We start from the raw sequence: 16,145 nt of genomic DNA, 5'->3' as shown, positions 1-16,145 counted from the left end.
TTTCACCCACCAACTGTGTGTGCTATTCGTCCAAATGTTGACTTTACCCTGCACAATTTGTGAAGCATTACACAATACAGAGACTGAGATCAATGTGCATACTGTTGGTTTTGGAATTGTCTCATATGTGTGAGGCCATTGAACCTCAGCAATGGAACTCAGACAAGGTTATGAGAGCAATGAGCCGTACTCCTTCAAAGATTCAGATCAGATCAGCAGATTCTCTCTCGATGTGCTCAGCAAGTCAAACACCTGTACTCCTCTCCTCTATTAAAAAGCACTGTGAACAGATTATATGACTATCAGTCAGTGTGCTGCTATCTTCCTGTTGTCCCTGCTGTTCTGAGGGTTCACTCAATCATTAACCTAATCTACTTACTGAAAAACTCCCACTCACAGTGTTTGCATGAGAGCTCAATGATAAGCTATTTGAAGTTGAATGTGGTGATGGGACAGCCATCGACATGGACTAAACTGTTTGCTAATCTGTGGCTGCCTTTGATTCCACAGGAAATCAGGAGGCAGTGAGTCAGTAGAATGGAGAGCAGTGGTTTGGTGTCCAGAATGTATCCTTCAAGCAACAACAACAAGCTTTTTCTTATTTTAATTACATACAGTATGTTCACATTTTGTTGACCTCACCTTGTCTACAGGCGACTCTCAGAGTTCTTTAAAGCAGTCTGAGCTCCAGGATCTCCCTGAACTGACTCTGCTTCCTGTTATCTGTGAGGTGAGCAGTCATCCACCAAACCAAAATATAAAGCAAGTGACTACAATCATTTTAATTATAAACGGGATAATAAAAAAAAATCGAAACTGGATTAAAGCAGTGGAAATAAAAAGAATAACCCCAGGGTGAAGAAAAAAAAGTCTAATCAAGTCACAAAAGGTCTGTGATGCTGCAAAAAACAATAACTCAGCAATAAGTGAAGGGGGCTGAGGTGTGTTGCTGTGGGCGTGTCTATACCTTGATATTTTTTTGATTGTGAGCTTGCTTTTTTCTGGAATATTACAATTTTAGTTTTGTGTAGGTTTACGCTGATTGCCCAGTTTATACAATAATTATGGAGTATGTCCAGATACTCTTGCATTCCTTGTTCTGTTTGTGGTAGTAGTAAGAGGTCATCTGCATAAAATAGACACTTGACTTCCTTCCCCTCCAAGTCAAGTCCTGGGGCTGGGGAGTTTTCGAATAACTTTGCCAATTGGTTGATATATATATTAAAAAGTGTTGGGGACATATTATATCTTTGATGGACCTCGCAACACTGATCGAAGAAATCCATTCTTTTTTTTCTTTTTTTCTTTTTTTTTTTACAGCACACTCATTTTCAGTGTATTTCCATTTGATTAGATCATAAACTGCCTCCAATACCATTTCTGAGTAACTGATAGAAAAGACCATTGTGCCAAGACCATTGTGCCAAATCGAATCAAAAGCTTTACTGAAATCAACAAAGCAAGCACATATTTTTCCTTTATTTTTTTGGTGTACATGTTTTTGGATTAGAGTATGGAGAGTAAATATGTGATCTGTTGTTCTATGTTTGGGTATAAAGTCAATTTGTGATTTACTTAATACATTGCTGTCGGTGAGGTAGGACAGTATTCTTGAATTTAGTATGCTACAGAATAGTTTCCCTAAATTAGAATTTACACAAATGCCACGATAATTATTAGGATTTAGATTGTCTCCACTTTTCAAGATAGGAGTAATCAATCCTTTGTTCCAAATTGTACAGTAAATTACACTTTTTAACACTAAGTTCAATAATTTTAGTATAGCCACTTTAAGTTTATTACTACTGTGTTTTAACATTTCTGTCCTGATACCATCGATGCCACAAGCCTTTACATTTTTCAAAACAGCAAGTTTCTCTCTCTCTCTCTCTCTCTCTCTCTCTCTCTCTCTCTCTCTCTCACACACACACACACACACACATTAAAATAAGATAATAATTATTACATTTGTTTGTTACTAACCTGCATGTCAAAATATTATTAACTCTGCATTAAGCTTATAGATAATATGTAATATAGGATGATTTTTAAATCATATTGAATCATAATAATATTGTGTATTGTTTTCACTCCGAAATAAATGTTGTATAATTCAAAACATTGTCATCTATGAATTGACTTTTTCCTGAAATATAAAAGAATCAATCACATTCCGCTGAGCTTCATTCCAAAGTGACACATTTATTCTTAGCACAATAAAAATAGTTTATTAGATATCACCAAAACACACATGATTGTCGCTACATTGATTATTGAATGAATATCACATCATTTAACATCAGAACAGAACAGAAATCTACAGTAATCTACAGTGATGCTGTTCATCCACAGCAACAACCACACACACACACACACACACACACACACACGCACGCACGCACGCACGCACGCACACACACACACACACACACACACACAGCAGAACAACATGATTTATATAGAAGAACGTTTAGATACCGAGTTCTGAATGAAAGGCACTTAAAGATGGTGACCTGCTTGTACTACCTCAGGACCTGGTCTACAGACTCATCTGGTCTGTCATTCTGTCGTAAAACAACCCCAGAGGAGTCAGAGGAGTCCTGTGATCTGCGTCATCCAGCTCCTTATGTCCAAGTTGATCCAGTATCAGTGTGGAGCCTGAACCAGAACTAAGGGTTCAGCGTGAACTCTGCGTCGTCCTCTATGTCCAGGTCCTGGTCTGTATCATCTGATACGTCAGAGTCCAACTCCGTGTGGGGCTGCTGCGGGGACATGGAGCGCCCGCAGCGGCCCGTCGGTGCCAGCTCGGAGGCCGGGACTGTGTGTCTGTGCTCCGTGTTCTGGATCCCGGAAGACTCGCTCATGGCGTCGCTTTTATTACTCCTCCCGGCAGAACCGTCATCCTCCACCTCCCCCTTACCCCCCTGAGGATTCTCCTGATGGATGGAAATAGATTTATGAATAAAGATGCCTGGAGCATTACTGAAGATTATTATTATTATTATTTGTATCAGAAAGTCTTATTATTTAGGCCCATCATGAATCATCTGTTCAGGAATTAAACTGCTCACCTGTTTTAGTCTGCGCCACTTTGCGCGTCGATTTTGGAACCAGGTTTTAACCTGAAAGACAAATTAAATGTTAGAAATATTATAAACATTTTAAATACAAATTATAAATACACATTATAAAACACAATAAAAGTGGACAAAACAGTCAGAACAAACTGGACTGAGTGTGAACTGTGTGTGTTCACACACGAGGAGTTTCATTCCGGCTCCACAGGTAAACGTCAAACTACTATGTATAGATTTTAATATATATGTATATATATTTAAATAATACATATGAAAATGAAAATCTATATCTCAGATCAGATTTCTTTCAGTTTTTAATAGACTCGGTGTAACAACATGCATTAATAATTTAAATTCGTGGTTATGGGATAAAATCCGTATTTTCCATTCTGATGTGAATTTTGTGGCAATTATTTGTCTTCAGTCTGATTAGAATTCTCTTCAAAATGAATGAAACTGTTCTGTGAAACATACAATATCTGTATTCTGCATCGAAATATTCATTCCACTCTGTAAATCTTTTTTGGTTTTTGTTTTAAATCTAAATGAAAGAAAAAAGTCATTTGATTAATGATCAATGAACCTGAAGCTCTCAGACATAGGTCTATAATAAGTCTGTTGGAGTGTGCCATCGCTGAAGCTTCACGCGCCAGGCGCGCGCTGTGCGCACGGAGCAGGAGGATCCAGCTCCGCCGCTCTGCTTTAAGACTCGGACTCTGACGTGTCTGCTCACCTGTCTCTCGCTCAGCTGCAGCATCTTGGCCAGCCTCTTCCTCTCCGGAGGTGAGAGGTACTTCTGAGTCTCGAACTTCTTCTCCAGCTCGATGGTCTGGTCGTTAGAGAACCGAACCTGTCCGCCCTTCCTCTTATGTAAGGGCCGCTGGATGAAGGGGGTCCACAGCAGAGGCTTCCCTTTAGACAAAGGAGAAAGAAAGGGCTCTTTAAAAGTCCATGTGAGCTCATAATGAGAGGACAGGAAGTCTGATCCACGGGCTCCTCTGACTACAGACTGACACATACATTCAAATAAAACGACTTTAAGAACGATATTATTATTATTATTATTATTATTATTATAGTAATATGATTCCAAATAAATGATTGAATGATGACTTTTTCCCTGCGTGTAGCTGCACAGATTTGTTGGATGAACTCGACACGCTGCACTAACCAGGCTGTTTCTCTGTCCGCTTCACTCGAAGGCCTCCAGGAACAGACTGCCTCAGCGGCCTGCCTGCTGCACGCTGTCTTTTAAGGAAGGTCGTGACAGAGTGAAAACTATGGGCAAATATCCGCTTCATGTGCTTCCTGCTTTGTGGTGTGATTATAGGCGATGGCATCCACAGACAGACACACATGCCCTCTGCTCTCACTGACACGACATAAATCTGGTGGCAGAGGCTCGCGCTTCTTTCCAAAGGAAGTCAGTTCATCCAGCCCCACGAGACAAATTTACCAGACACGTGAAGAAGGAAAGTTTAGAAGAATAAAGATCTGTTATCTCTTATTTTTCTCTTTTATTTCGGTAATTAGTTTGTGTATTTCTCTTTCTAAAATTCTTGACTCATTTAGACAGATATTATCTGGAGCCGTTTTTTAAAAAATATATATATATATATATAAAAAAAAAGAAAATAATAATAATAATAATAAAGTTATGAAATCTACAGAATAAGTCAAAAGATAAACGAATAATAAAGCTGTGCGTCCAGAGATCTGTTCCATTCATTTCTTTTAGTCTCTTTTGGAGTTTTTATGCTTTAATAGAATTATAACAGACTGAATCTGATCATATTTATTAATATATATATAAAAAAATGTTGATTCAATTTAAACAATGAAATTAAAAAGAGAAGATGACCTCCTGTGCAGGCTTCTTTGAATCCTTTCCCTGGTGTTTTATATGAAGCCTCAGGCTGGGCTGATAGTCTGTGTTTAATCTCGTATCAAAGTATTTTAATTCAGGCTTTGTGTGTCTTGTGATGTTTCATCAGGAAACAGGCCATAACTGTTTGTTATTGTTGAACTATAGCTCGTTTTTTCTACTTCAGCTCTTCTAAGTGACTCTCTGTCCCATTAGGCTTGATGTGCTGTCCCTGTTTGCTTTATTTTCTTCTCGCCGCCAACCATAAAGAAAGTCAGCCACATCCTCGCTGGCCAGGCAGGGGAAGTGCAACAATATGTGAAAAACGGATCCCGGGCTATCAGAGGCCGAGTGTTTCCTGAATATGTCTGTATTGAGGATGTCGATAAAATAATCAGCAGCGTGCAGCGAGCTCCCGAGGAAGCGGCTGGCCGGGGTGAGCCAGGAAAACATTTAACAGCTTCTGAAACCAGATTTACTCCTATCGACAGGCCCACGGCTTCCGCTATGAACGGAAAAAGGCCCGGCTCAACACACACACAATCCCCCATACTGCCCATATATTTAGGTAATATGTGCGTCAAGCTGAAATATTTTGGTGTCTGCGTTTCAAAGACAATACAACCTGAGATATATGATGTATCTGAAAACTTCGCATGAATCTGAAATAAGCTTCAATTCTTGTGCGTAAATATGGATCTGACAAAAGAACCGGGTAGTTCTTTACAATCACTTTCTTATTAGGTGCTCACAAGTATGTGAAAACACACACACACACACACACACACACACACACACACACACACACACACACACACACACACACACACACACACGCACACACGCACACACACACAAACACACACACACACACACACACACACACACAGTGTAGTAGTGAAATAACAAGTGATTTAGAGCTCAGCTATGTTTTAGTCAGCCGGGTGACTTGCTCCTCTGATGTTTCAGAACAATGGGAGTCAGGAAAAAGAGTCAAGGTTGCCATGTACCCCCTCCTCCCTCCCGCCACCTATCACCACCACCACCAGCAAACTGAATGGATAAGTCTGTTGCTATTGTGGCCCCAAATATGTCTGTCACAATAACAGCGTGACTCATGTATGCGTGGTCAGTCATCATGCACAAATGTTCTTTGGCACTTTAAGATTAGTCAAAGACTCAAGAAAGGAACGCGTCCAAAGACTTCCATGTAGTGTGCAATCTGTTTATGTAGGCGACATGTAAGTGCAGACTGTCTTCAGTTCGATATGCATGCATGGCCAAGCGTGATATACTTATGCAAAACTGGTTTCGTTGCCACTGAAACGGAGTTTGTGAAGAAGTTTTCATGCAAAGGGTAAAAAAGTGATCTATTGCCACATCATCCAAACAAGTTTGATTCTATTAGCTGAGATTAAAAAAAAAATCTATTTTCAATTACACAAAATCATCCGAGGTACAATGAGGCATGATAAAATGCAAGAGGCAAAATATGGATTTATGAAAAGATTTTTCATGCACTGACTCCAGAATCACTAAAGTAGTAGGCCACCAGTTGTTACCATGTAACAAAGAGACGTGTGTGTGTGTGTGTGTGTGTGTGTGTGTGTGTGTGTGTCTGTTGTCCTGTGTGATGCTGGTAAAAACTCACTTCATGTAAATATTATATATTTACGCACCAAGACTTTTACGCACACTTGCCCAACTCACCGAGAGGGTCGTGCCTCAGCAGCGCCTGTGCGTACTCCCCCATAGAGCGGTGGTGTTGGTGGTGGAACGGGTAGATGGAGCCGGCGAAGGTCCCGGCTGAGGCGTAGGTCGCTGCCGTCAACGCTGCGGCAGCATGGTGAGACAGTGCCGGGTGGATCGGTGTGGGTTCATAAATCGGTGTCCGGTACGGTGAGATGAGACTTGTAAAGGAGGAGTTGGGCGACGGGAGAGTCGGTGTGGGGAAGATCGGAGTGGAGCAAGAAGAAGAGGAGGAGGAGGAAGAAGAAGAAGAGGAAGATGAGGTGGTGGTGGCAGTCCTCCCCAGAATGTCCTCGATGTAGAAGGGTGTCGGGTGAGCCGGCTGGATGGGGGTCGGTGCGTAAAGCGGGACGCTCATGGTGCCTTTTGTAGTCGCTGCGCACTGGAATCGAGTTGACGGAAGGCTGCGTCCCTCCTTTCTCTCCCACAGCCTTCCTCTTTATCGACAGTATCTCAGAAGAACTTCTTTACATACTACAAACATCTGCTGGAACCTCAGCGCGGACTGTACTCTGCTGACTACCCGAATCTCACTAAACACAAGTCTTTGAGGGCTATGGAGGAGACCGTTACAGTGGTTTGGTGCCCATCAGTTTGCGGTGGTGGACTCGCTAATACTTGATCCAACTGTAGGGGCTGTTATCTGGCTGCAGGCGGAGGAGGGAGGAGATAAGTGGACTGCCAACTTCCTGCAGGTGGCCAGCGGCCGTTTCTGATTGGCTTACTCGCAGCTCCAATCGAACCCCACAGTGATCAGACGACAGGAGAGGAGAGATAATAGTATTTCAGGAGAATCACTTCTCTACAGCCAATCATCTGCTAACAAGCAAACCGACAAATCTATGGCTGGAGTGATAGAATGGTGCTAAGTGACACTGATAGCAGGCTTGTGTTTTGAAATGCGCTCAGAATAATAAGAACTCCTCACGTTTCACAGCAGAAGAAATTTGGATTTTTAAAAACAGGAATTCTGTGTGACGGCACACCTTCACTTTGAGGAAAAGTAACGAACCAGTGGAAAAATATCGATAAACATGAAAATAAAGGGTGGGGGAAAAAGAGAGCGCGTGTCCCTCATTGTTTGGTTCTTCATTTGTTGTGGAACCGTTTGGTCTCTCATTCAACTGACAGATTGTGATTCTACATTCAGGTAGTCTGCTGTGATTCTGGAAGAATCAGTCAGACCATTCAGTCAATGCAACAGTGAAAATTATAAGTCAAACTTCTGCATTTAAAATAAATCATACGGACATAAATTAATGATCAGAAAATGTATTTAAAGGTAGGTATAACTGGATTATCATAAGTGATGTGTGAATCTTTCAGTTCTGTTGTTGGAGCCTCTCCACTGAGACCGCACAGATCAAACACCAAATACTAAATATTGTTACAAATCAAAAAGAATAAATAAAAAGTGTTAAATTAAAGTGTTTATAAAAAGTTATTGTTTGTACGTTTGATTGCATTAGGAATTTGAATAATGTGACACTGTGCAGGTGTATCAGGACATAACTAGAGAACATATGTTTGCGCATCAGAATCCGCTGATACTTTTGCTGATTGACTTTTTCATGATTTAAATTTAAACTGATTTTAACATGAACTTCACGTGGAGGCTCTCGCTCAGGGGCCCCTTCGCGCACCTTTGACCCCGGGCACAGAAACGGAACCTGAAGCTGCTCAGATTCTCTCAACATTTATTATAATACACATATTATTTATGCATGTTGTACTTTCGTTTGTTTCTATGAAGACACGTGTCGTCCTGTTGTTTGAAACTGAATAAACAGAATATAAACAGATGCTTTCTATTTGGATTTCATTCTAATCAGTTTTTATTAACCATTAGTTCCCATTTCTGACCGACGCTCTGCCTTTCTATCAGTTACAGTCAGACTGTTTCCTGTCTTTCACTACCCTAAACTCAATATATGGACACACACTTCTCGCTCTCAGGGATACAATTTATTTTTTGGTGGCCTACAGGCAATCAAATGTGGTCAACAAATTATCGAGTCAGCCTGTAGAATACCCCGCAGTAAACTCCCCACAGGACCCCGCAAAGAGAAAAGTCCAGATGAAGTGGCCTCAGTGTTATGGCTTTGGTTTTACCCACAGGCCAATCGTGAGTTGAGAGCGTCTTTGACTAATCAAACAGCTGTTTGAGTGTTATCTTTAACAATGTAATACAAGTCAACTGCAATCCACATCCCTGAAGCTGCAGCTCAATGGCGAGTGATTAACTCATAATTTGAATGTTTGGAGTTTTCCTGTGAAATCCATCTATCAGTGCGGTAGAGGTGATAAACTTATGATATGCAAATCACTTTAATGGCTCACTTCATCCCCTCACACACGTTTCTGCAAAACAATAACCGAGAACTTCTCTGTTTCAGAGCGACACACGAGCACACAGCCAGCGGCCTCCGTGCGGCCTCTGCGCGTCAAGCTCCAACTGCACGTCTTACGGGCACCTTGATTTTTTTATTACCAGGTGACTCCATTAACGGCGCGTTCACGGGTCACCTCATATCTGCGCGCATTAATATAATCCGATGGTTCGATTTTCCGATGCGCCTTTAAAGCGCACGGCGCTAACTGCCAACTTTCTAACTGCTGTAATTTAGATAAAGTGGACTCAGAGAGCAAACAGGGATACGAGCAGCCTTGAAGACATGAAAGAAAGCACCAAACGGCTAATATTTGGACTGAGACAATGATTGCAGCTCATTGATCCGCTCAGCTCCCCGCGGCGTCAGACTCCTGTCCCAAAGACACGATTGATAACTGCTGAGCAGGCCGCTGCTGCTGCTGCTTGCTGGCAGCTGGCGCCATATTTGTTACCATTAACAACTGCAAAGAGACAAAGATCCAGATTTTCACTGTCTCCTGCTTCAGATTAAACATTATCCAAAACACAAGTTCACCTCACTAAAGAACACTGGATGGAGCAGCAGTGACCAATCAGACTACTATATATATATAAATCAAACTGATGCTGTTATTCCGTGAAACGTTTGTTATAACAAGACTTTACCACAAGAAACCTTTCTTATAACAACATTGTTATGATGTAATAATGTTCCTGCTTCCTACATCATGACTGAAAATCATCCTCCATGTCCGTGAAGTAAAGCCAAAGCAGGAGTGCCAATAACTGCAGTTCCTCTTGTCGTCCACATGAGGCTGGCTCCAGAAGTGAGTCAGTCTCCATAAGTCCCCATGTTCAAATGTCCAACTTCACAGCAGAAATAAACATGTTTACAGCCTGGTACAAAAAACAGTTTTGGTCTCTGTAGCTAATTTCCCCGTTCATGACAACTGTACTGAGGGTGAGTTTATATACAACTCACCTGTTCACATTATTTTAAGGCTTAAAGTTATGATGCTTTTGGTGGACAGGTGGATGCTGTTACAGATGGCTTGTTTAAGCACTCAGACTTTGTTCAGCCCATCCAAACTCCACCCACACACCCAAGATGAGGACAGCCAGAGCATCACACTGAGCTTCACAACAGCTCTTCAGAAACCTGTGGGTGAGGTCACAGAGGCTACATCCATGTTTTATACAGTCTGTGGTGACGGCTAACTTTTCATTTGTTTTTCATTTTTGTTTTATTTTCATAGCAAGGCTTCTGTACATGATCACAAAGCTCAAATTCTTGAAGGAAACATTTTGTGAAGCATAACTCACTGCATTTGGACTCAGAACCTGGACCTGATGTGTGCTTCACTCACTTAGAGAATTATAGAGTTCTACTGAGAACCTGAAAAGTCCTGTGAGGCTGTGCTGGGCCTTTTTATATAAACATGACCCTCCACTGCTGACTGTATTTTATATTTAGTCATTTTATATTTAAATATGACACAGTTACAATTCAGATGCAAAGTTCAAATTAAAGTTCTTCAAATTAAAATCATGAAATGATGAATTACAATATTGATTTCTTACAAAGTTGTTGTTTTTTGACTAAACTTAAACCTCCATCATTTTTCCCTCTGGAGGGAACAGTCTTACATATATACTTTATCAGCCAGCCACTCTGTCTCCTCTATACTGTGGCACAGTTATCACCTGCAATATGGACTATAACAGCTGTATCATACAGCCTGATTATAGCACTCAGATGCCCAATAGTCTGCTTAGGCCTAAACCACAAAGTGTGAACTAATACTTTGCCATTTCCTCTCCTGTGCTTGATTGCAGATATGACAGTATAGTCAGTTTTGTCATTTCAAACTGTTTGCTTAAAGGAGAGGAAGAAAGAAAATAGAAATTACTTCTACATTTAGAGAATCTCTTCTGTAGCATGACTGAGATACAGTCAGCAGGGTGCCGTACTAATGCTGCATCAGATCCTTTTCATGCTCGTCTTACTGCCTGATGTTAAAGGCCTTAAGAAAGAACTTTAACTGTCAGCCAGCAGTCAGTGCTGCCTAGTGAAGAAACAGTTCATCCAATAGTAGAAATGTTATTGACATCTAAGTATTCAGCAAAGAAGAAATGCTATGTTTGCATAGATGCTTTTAATTTGTAAGTGCAGAACAAATTAAATTAGAGTTGCAGTGACACTGCTGATGCAACAACAAATTCACATTCAAATGTGGAGTACACAAATCTATAAATCATCAGCATCTTCATAAACACGTGACCTGCTTTACAAATGCTTCCTGGCTGCAGGAGGTGGAACTGGTGTCAACTGTGCAGCTGTTATCACAATACTCCTTTACATACCAGTCTGTATTGATACACTATTATATCACTGTATACATCAAGTCATTTTTCTGCTGACTTCTTCCTGAAAATAATTCAAATATTTGATGAACAAATCTTAATAAATCCTGTGGAATCTTTTCATGGTACGTCTGCTTCATGCTAGACTTTAAAAAGGTCCAGTGTGTCAGATCAGATGTCCACAGAAACAGAACATTCAGCTGTATTCAGCAGTGTTTAATTAACTGAAAATAAGGGTCTTTGTCTTTATTACCTCAGAGGGAGTCTTTAAAGACATGCAGGTCTTCTGCCACAGAGTCCACCATGTCTCTACAGTGTCTCAAAACAGGCAGACTACACTGGCTTTAGATGGGGCCTTTTGGGTTTAACGCATGCTTCATGGCCACCAGATTTCTTTCTTCGCTCCAAGAAAAAAACAAGGGGGTTGCAATGAGCAACTACACCATTAGATGCCCAAATCCAACACACTGGTCCTTTAAAGTCTTAAATTGGAAAACTCTTCTATCACAGTAGTAGAAGTATGTAGAATGTGTGTCACCGAGAGGCTGGGATGGAGGGTGGCTGTCATTTATACAATCATTTACAAATTTAACTAAAACTTAAAGAGCAGATGACAGAAACGAGAGCGAGCACGCTGCTCCACAGAGCTTTTGACATCGTCTCAACGATGTCACACTTCAGTTGCTCAAAATCACCCTCGAGTCTGAACATACGTTTAGACAGGAAGTACTCTTCATTGGAAAAGCCAAGCAGGTGAGTCATATGACTAATCGTGAAACAGTAACCTCAGCGTGTCACTTTCACTTTAGGTCCTGTTCACAGTGTAGTCTTCAGGTGTCAGCCTCTGCTGCCTTTGTGCAGTCCATGGTCTGCTCTGAGCCTGAGCAGGGCTGCAGAGAGCGCAGGATGTGCTCCAGGGTCCACTGCTCCTCATGTAGGGCGTGCTCCTCCAGGGTGAACTGACCCTGCTTGGTCCGAATCAGCTCCTTCACGTGGGCACACGATGACAGAGCTGTGGCACACAGGCGCTGGTTATTCTCATGAGTGTGTTGATCAGTTAGATCAGTTTATTGACTTTTTCAACAACATGCTAAAGAGGAAGCTGTGAAATAGAATGAATTCAACTCACCTTTTCCCACGTCATCCACCAAGCTCCGGACATAAAATCCACCACCACACTCAATATCTGTACGGACAGAAGAGTTTGTTTGAGTGTGTCATTCACAGTCACTATTACATAGAGGAAGAAAGAAATCTGCATTAAGCAATGTGTGCTAACCCAGAGTGAAGAGAGGTGGTTTGAACTCTTGCAGGCTCAGGTTGTACACGGTGACTGGTCTCGCTGGTTTGGCCTCAACCTTGTGACCTTTCTTCAGCAGCACAGACAGACGCTGGCCATCTTTCTTCAGTGCAGAGTAGCTGAAATAACAGAACATTAACAGAAGACAGCATACTGATGTCTTTTATTTTATTTTTAAATGGGAAGGATAGGCCACACTAAGAGGAGTCTTACACACTCACTCACACACATTATATCGATCATAGGGTCATATCATATCAGTGACACTGTATGACTTCAGGCTGTACCATGGCCACCAGCAGCAAAGCTCCTTCTCAGGGGAAGTGACACGTGTCTAAAGCCCTGCTGGCGACCTCTAGAGGCTGCCAGGTTCACTGCACTTCAGCCTAACCAGCAGCATACTGATGATTATCATGAGGTACCCTGACCCAAATGACTCTGCAAAACCTTTAGAGTGTGGATTTCATAAATTATTTTTCAAAATATGGATTATTGATTACTATGATTGTTATTATTTTTATTACAGATTATCTGTTTAATAATTGTAATTAAAATGTCAATCACCAGAGTCCATGGTGACATCTTCAAATGTGACTGCTGAGCTGATTCATTCATTCATTTCATTCACAATATAAAAGTTATTACAGGCCAGGCTTAAAATGTGACACATTTAATTACATGTGGGGGTCTCTGTTCTGTTGAACCTCTGGATTAGATTATCAAAATTAGAGCGAATTGGTTTCCTGTTAATGGATTTATTGTTGCAGGTCGTGTCAGATGTCTGTCCACCATGAGCTGCTTCTGCTCCAGGTTTCTGCCTCTTAAAGGAATTGTTTGCTCATGGTGGGAATTGTTGGGTCTAAATAAAAATAATATTACATAGAGTACAGTCTAGACCTGCTCTGTATGAAAAGTGCCAATCATAACATCATAAATGACCATGCAACATGACAATGGTAGATCACCTTGTTGCTAAAATTCTGCAGCAGCCCATAAAAACACATCAGATATTTCAGGCCTAGTGAGCAGTCCATGAAGCTGCATGGTTGCTACACAATGTTACATCATTCATATCAGTTGCCACAACACAGATGCAAATACTTTTGATAGTACAGTTTCATCAGAGTTTATTTGTAACACGCTCTGTGTGAGAAGGCCGTTCTGCTTCTTCAGTTACTCTGTTGAAACCATTCAAAGAGTCTCTGTCACTGAGATAAATGTGGGACTAAAAATGGAACTAGAAGGCAAAATCACTGGAAGCTATTTTAGTCATTTGCAGCTCAAAGCGATGTGACAGAACATCCAATCAAAAGTGTGTTCATTTAACTATTAAAGTCAAAGCAAGGAAGTTTCTAAACAGATGTATGATGAAGGATTTTTACATGTAAGCATCTGGAGAGTGTTGCTGACTCAGCGTATGCCACCTTGTCAGCCTTTTACATTTCACATTATCTCAGGTGCATTAGACGTTGAGTGTACACACTAACGATGATATTTACTCACAGTGGAGGAACCTGCATGATGTCACCAGTGAATGTTTTCAGCTTGTCCTCAAAGTCCAGTCTGGTGATGTGTTCTGTGGGAAAAAACAAACACTCTGCACACATTGTTCAGACTGCTGCATGGGACGAACTTCAGCATTGAATATTTACCAAAGTCTTTCTCCACAGTCACACTGCCAGTGGCATCCAGAGTATCTGTTGCTTTCCCCAGTTCTCCCACAGCGACATATTTCTGAAAAACAAACCGCACACATCACTTTGTTGTCTCTGCAGACGAAGAAGCACTTCTATGGAACTGCTGAACTCCACGGCTCAAAAAAATGTACCATCAGTGGAACGTTCTATTTTATTCTTATTCTCCCCTCTGGATATCTGAGCTCCTCGTCCTATCTCTAAGGCTGAGCCCGGCCACCCGGCGGAGGAAGCTCATTTTGGTATTTGGTATCCACAGTTTCCTTTTTCGGTCACTACCCAAAAGCTCATGACCATAGCCGAGGGTTAGAACATAGATGGACCACTCACATTTATTTTATATCACATCACAGAATAACATAATAATACATTGTGTTGCACCTACCCAGCAGGTCCTGTACAGTAATACACTACAGACACACAGAAGTCTGATTGGTTTCTGTGGTTTTATCATTAACAGTCACAGTGTGAGTGAAGTAGCTCTTCAAAGCTTTGCTGTGTATCAGCTGAGTTTTACTGTTTACATACAAACAAACACTCACCTTAGAACCAGCCAACATGGTGCTGAGCATCTTTGTGCCATTGCCAACACCAACAACTGAAAGACACAGAGACGGTGTTAGTGCCCCCTAAAGGTGTCAGTGCTCATTACACCCAACAATGAAAATCTGTTGGACAAATGAACAATGGACTCATGAAGATGATGTTACTCATTTTACAGCCATACCAGCAGTGACTGTCAATATATGCCCTATTTTATGCTGAGCTATCGTCCAAATGTGAATCAGGGATTAGTAACTCATAAACCATTTTTAGTCCTCTGATATAGTTAATAATAACAACATGGTTAGTTTCTATATTGTATATCTGTCACAAGTTAACAATAAAGGTCGACCTGAAATCACATAGTCACACACACGTGTGTGCCACAGATCACAGATGACTGTAATATGTCCACGTGTGATTGGTGGATGCTGCGCAACGACAATCGGAGCCAAGTTCTGCAAATAATAAACATCCTGCTGAGTTTGTGTCCAGTCAAATGTGTGAAGGAAGCGTGTTTGTACCTGTGACTTCAGTTTTTCTTTCACTTTAAAAGTCAGTTAAAACAATACAGACATGATGATTTCATTCAGAGTGACGTGGGACAGAACAAACAGTCCTCTGTCTCGCTCAGTCAAAACTGGTGAGGCTCCAGCAGGCTGAGTCAGAGAAATCAAACGTAGTCTTTAGTTTCAAATCTGCTCTTTGTGTTTCCTTCCTGGTAACTAAGTGAACACACTTGACCTGAGCTTGGACACAACACACAAACATATGTATAAATACATATATGACATTCCTTTAAGGAGTCTCTTTGAGTGTGATGTGAAGAGGATGCAATCAAAGTTGCTTTGCAGTCCATTGCCATACCAAACTCCGCCCAGAATCCAACCATGGTTATAACGTTAACCAAACCTACGCCCTACATGAGGTATAAAGGGTGGAACTTTGATTTATCATCTGATCCACTGCGACCAAAGACTGAACAAAACACCACCCAGGACGTAGAATGACAACAGGACGGCTCACCCAGCATCTCTCTCTCTCAGCATCTCTCTCTCAGCATCTCTCTCTCTCAGCACCTCTCTCTCTCAGCATATCTCTCTCTCTCTCCCTCTCAGCATCTCTCTCAGCATTGCTCTCTCTCTCACCCAGCATATCTCTCTCTCTCTCTCTCTCTCTCTCT

The 16,145-nt window shown here is 41.4% G+C and overlaps 2 protein-coding genes across 2 annotated transcripts in view; both read right to left on the bottom strand.

Moving 5' to 3' along the window:
• Window positions 1-2,177: 2,177 nt before the first annotated feature.
• hhex (hematopoietically expressed homeobox) lies at window positions 2,178-8,073 on the bottom strand. The gene is made up of 4 exons (XM_019271255.2): window positions 6,652-8,073; window positions 3,811-3,989; window positions 3,072-3,122; window positions 2,178-2,936 (listed from the first exon to the last, which is right to left on the bottom strand). The coding sequence occupies exons 1-4, from the start codon at window positions 7,046-7,048 to the stop codon at window positions 2,670-2,672; spliced, it is 894 nt and encodes a 297-aa protein (XP_019126800.1). The 5' UTR covers window positions 7,049-8,073; the 3' UTR covers window positions 2,178-2,669.
• Window positions 8,074-11,198: 3,125 nt separating this feature from the next.
• trub1 (TruB pseudouridine (psi) synthase family member 1) overlaps window positions 11,199-16,145 on the bottom strand; it is an 18,061-nt gene continuing 13,114 nt past the window's right edge. The window contains exons 3-8 of the mRNA XM_019271369.2: window positions 14,962-15,017; window positions 14,378-14,459; window positions 14,229-14,301; window positions 12,705-12,844; window positions 12,555-12,611; window positions 11,199-12,437 (exon numbers count right to left, since the gene is read on the bottom strand). Coding sequence (XP_019126914.1) covers window positions 12,256-12,437; window positions 12,555-12,611; window positions 12,705-12,844; window positions 14,229-14,301; window positions 14,378-14,459; window positions 14,962-15,017 — 590 coding nt within the window. The 3' untranslated portion in view covers window positions 11,199-12,255. The remainder of the gene's footprint in view (window positions 12,438-12,554; window positions 12,612-12,704; window positions 12,845-14,228; window positions 14,302-14,377; window positions 14,460-14,961; window positions 15,018-16,145) is intronic.

Source organism: Larimichthys crocea, chromosome XVI (genome assembly GCF_000972845.2).
Source record: "Larimichthys crocea isolate SSNF chromosome XVI, L_crocea_2.0, whole genome shotgun sequence".
In the NCBI taxonomy this organism is placed as follows: domain Eukaryota; kingdom Metazoa; phylum Chordata; class Actinopteri; family Sciaenidae; genus Larimichthys; species Larimichthys crocea.
This window is presented reverse-complemented; position numbering and strand designations above follow the sequence as displayed.

Bases quoted from the DNA above. Each gene is read 5' to 3' on its own strand.
- hhex (XM_019271255.2), bottom strand. From the start codon at position 7,048: ATGAGCGTCCCGCTTTACGCACCGACCCCCATCCAGCCGGCTCACCCG. The intron at 3,990-6,651 runs GTGAGTTGGGCA...CTTTGTCTAAAG, and splicing joins GCTGAGGCACGACCCTCTCG to GGAAGCCTCTGCTGTGGACC. The intron at 2,937-3,071 runs GTGAGCAGTTTA...TCCATCCATCAG, and splicing joins AGTGGCGCAGACTAAAACAG to GAGAATCCTCAGGGGGGTAA.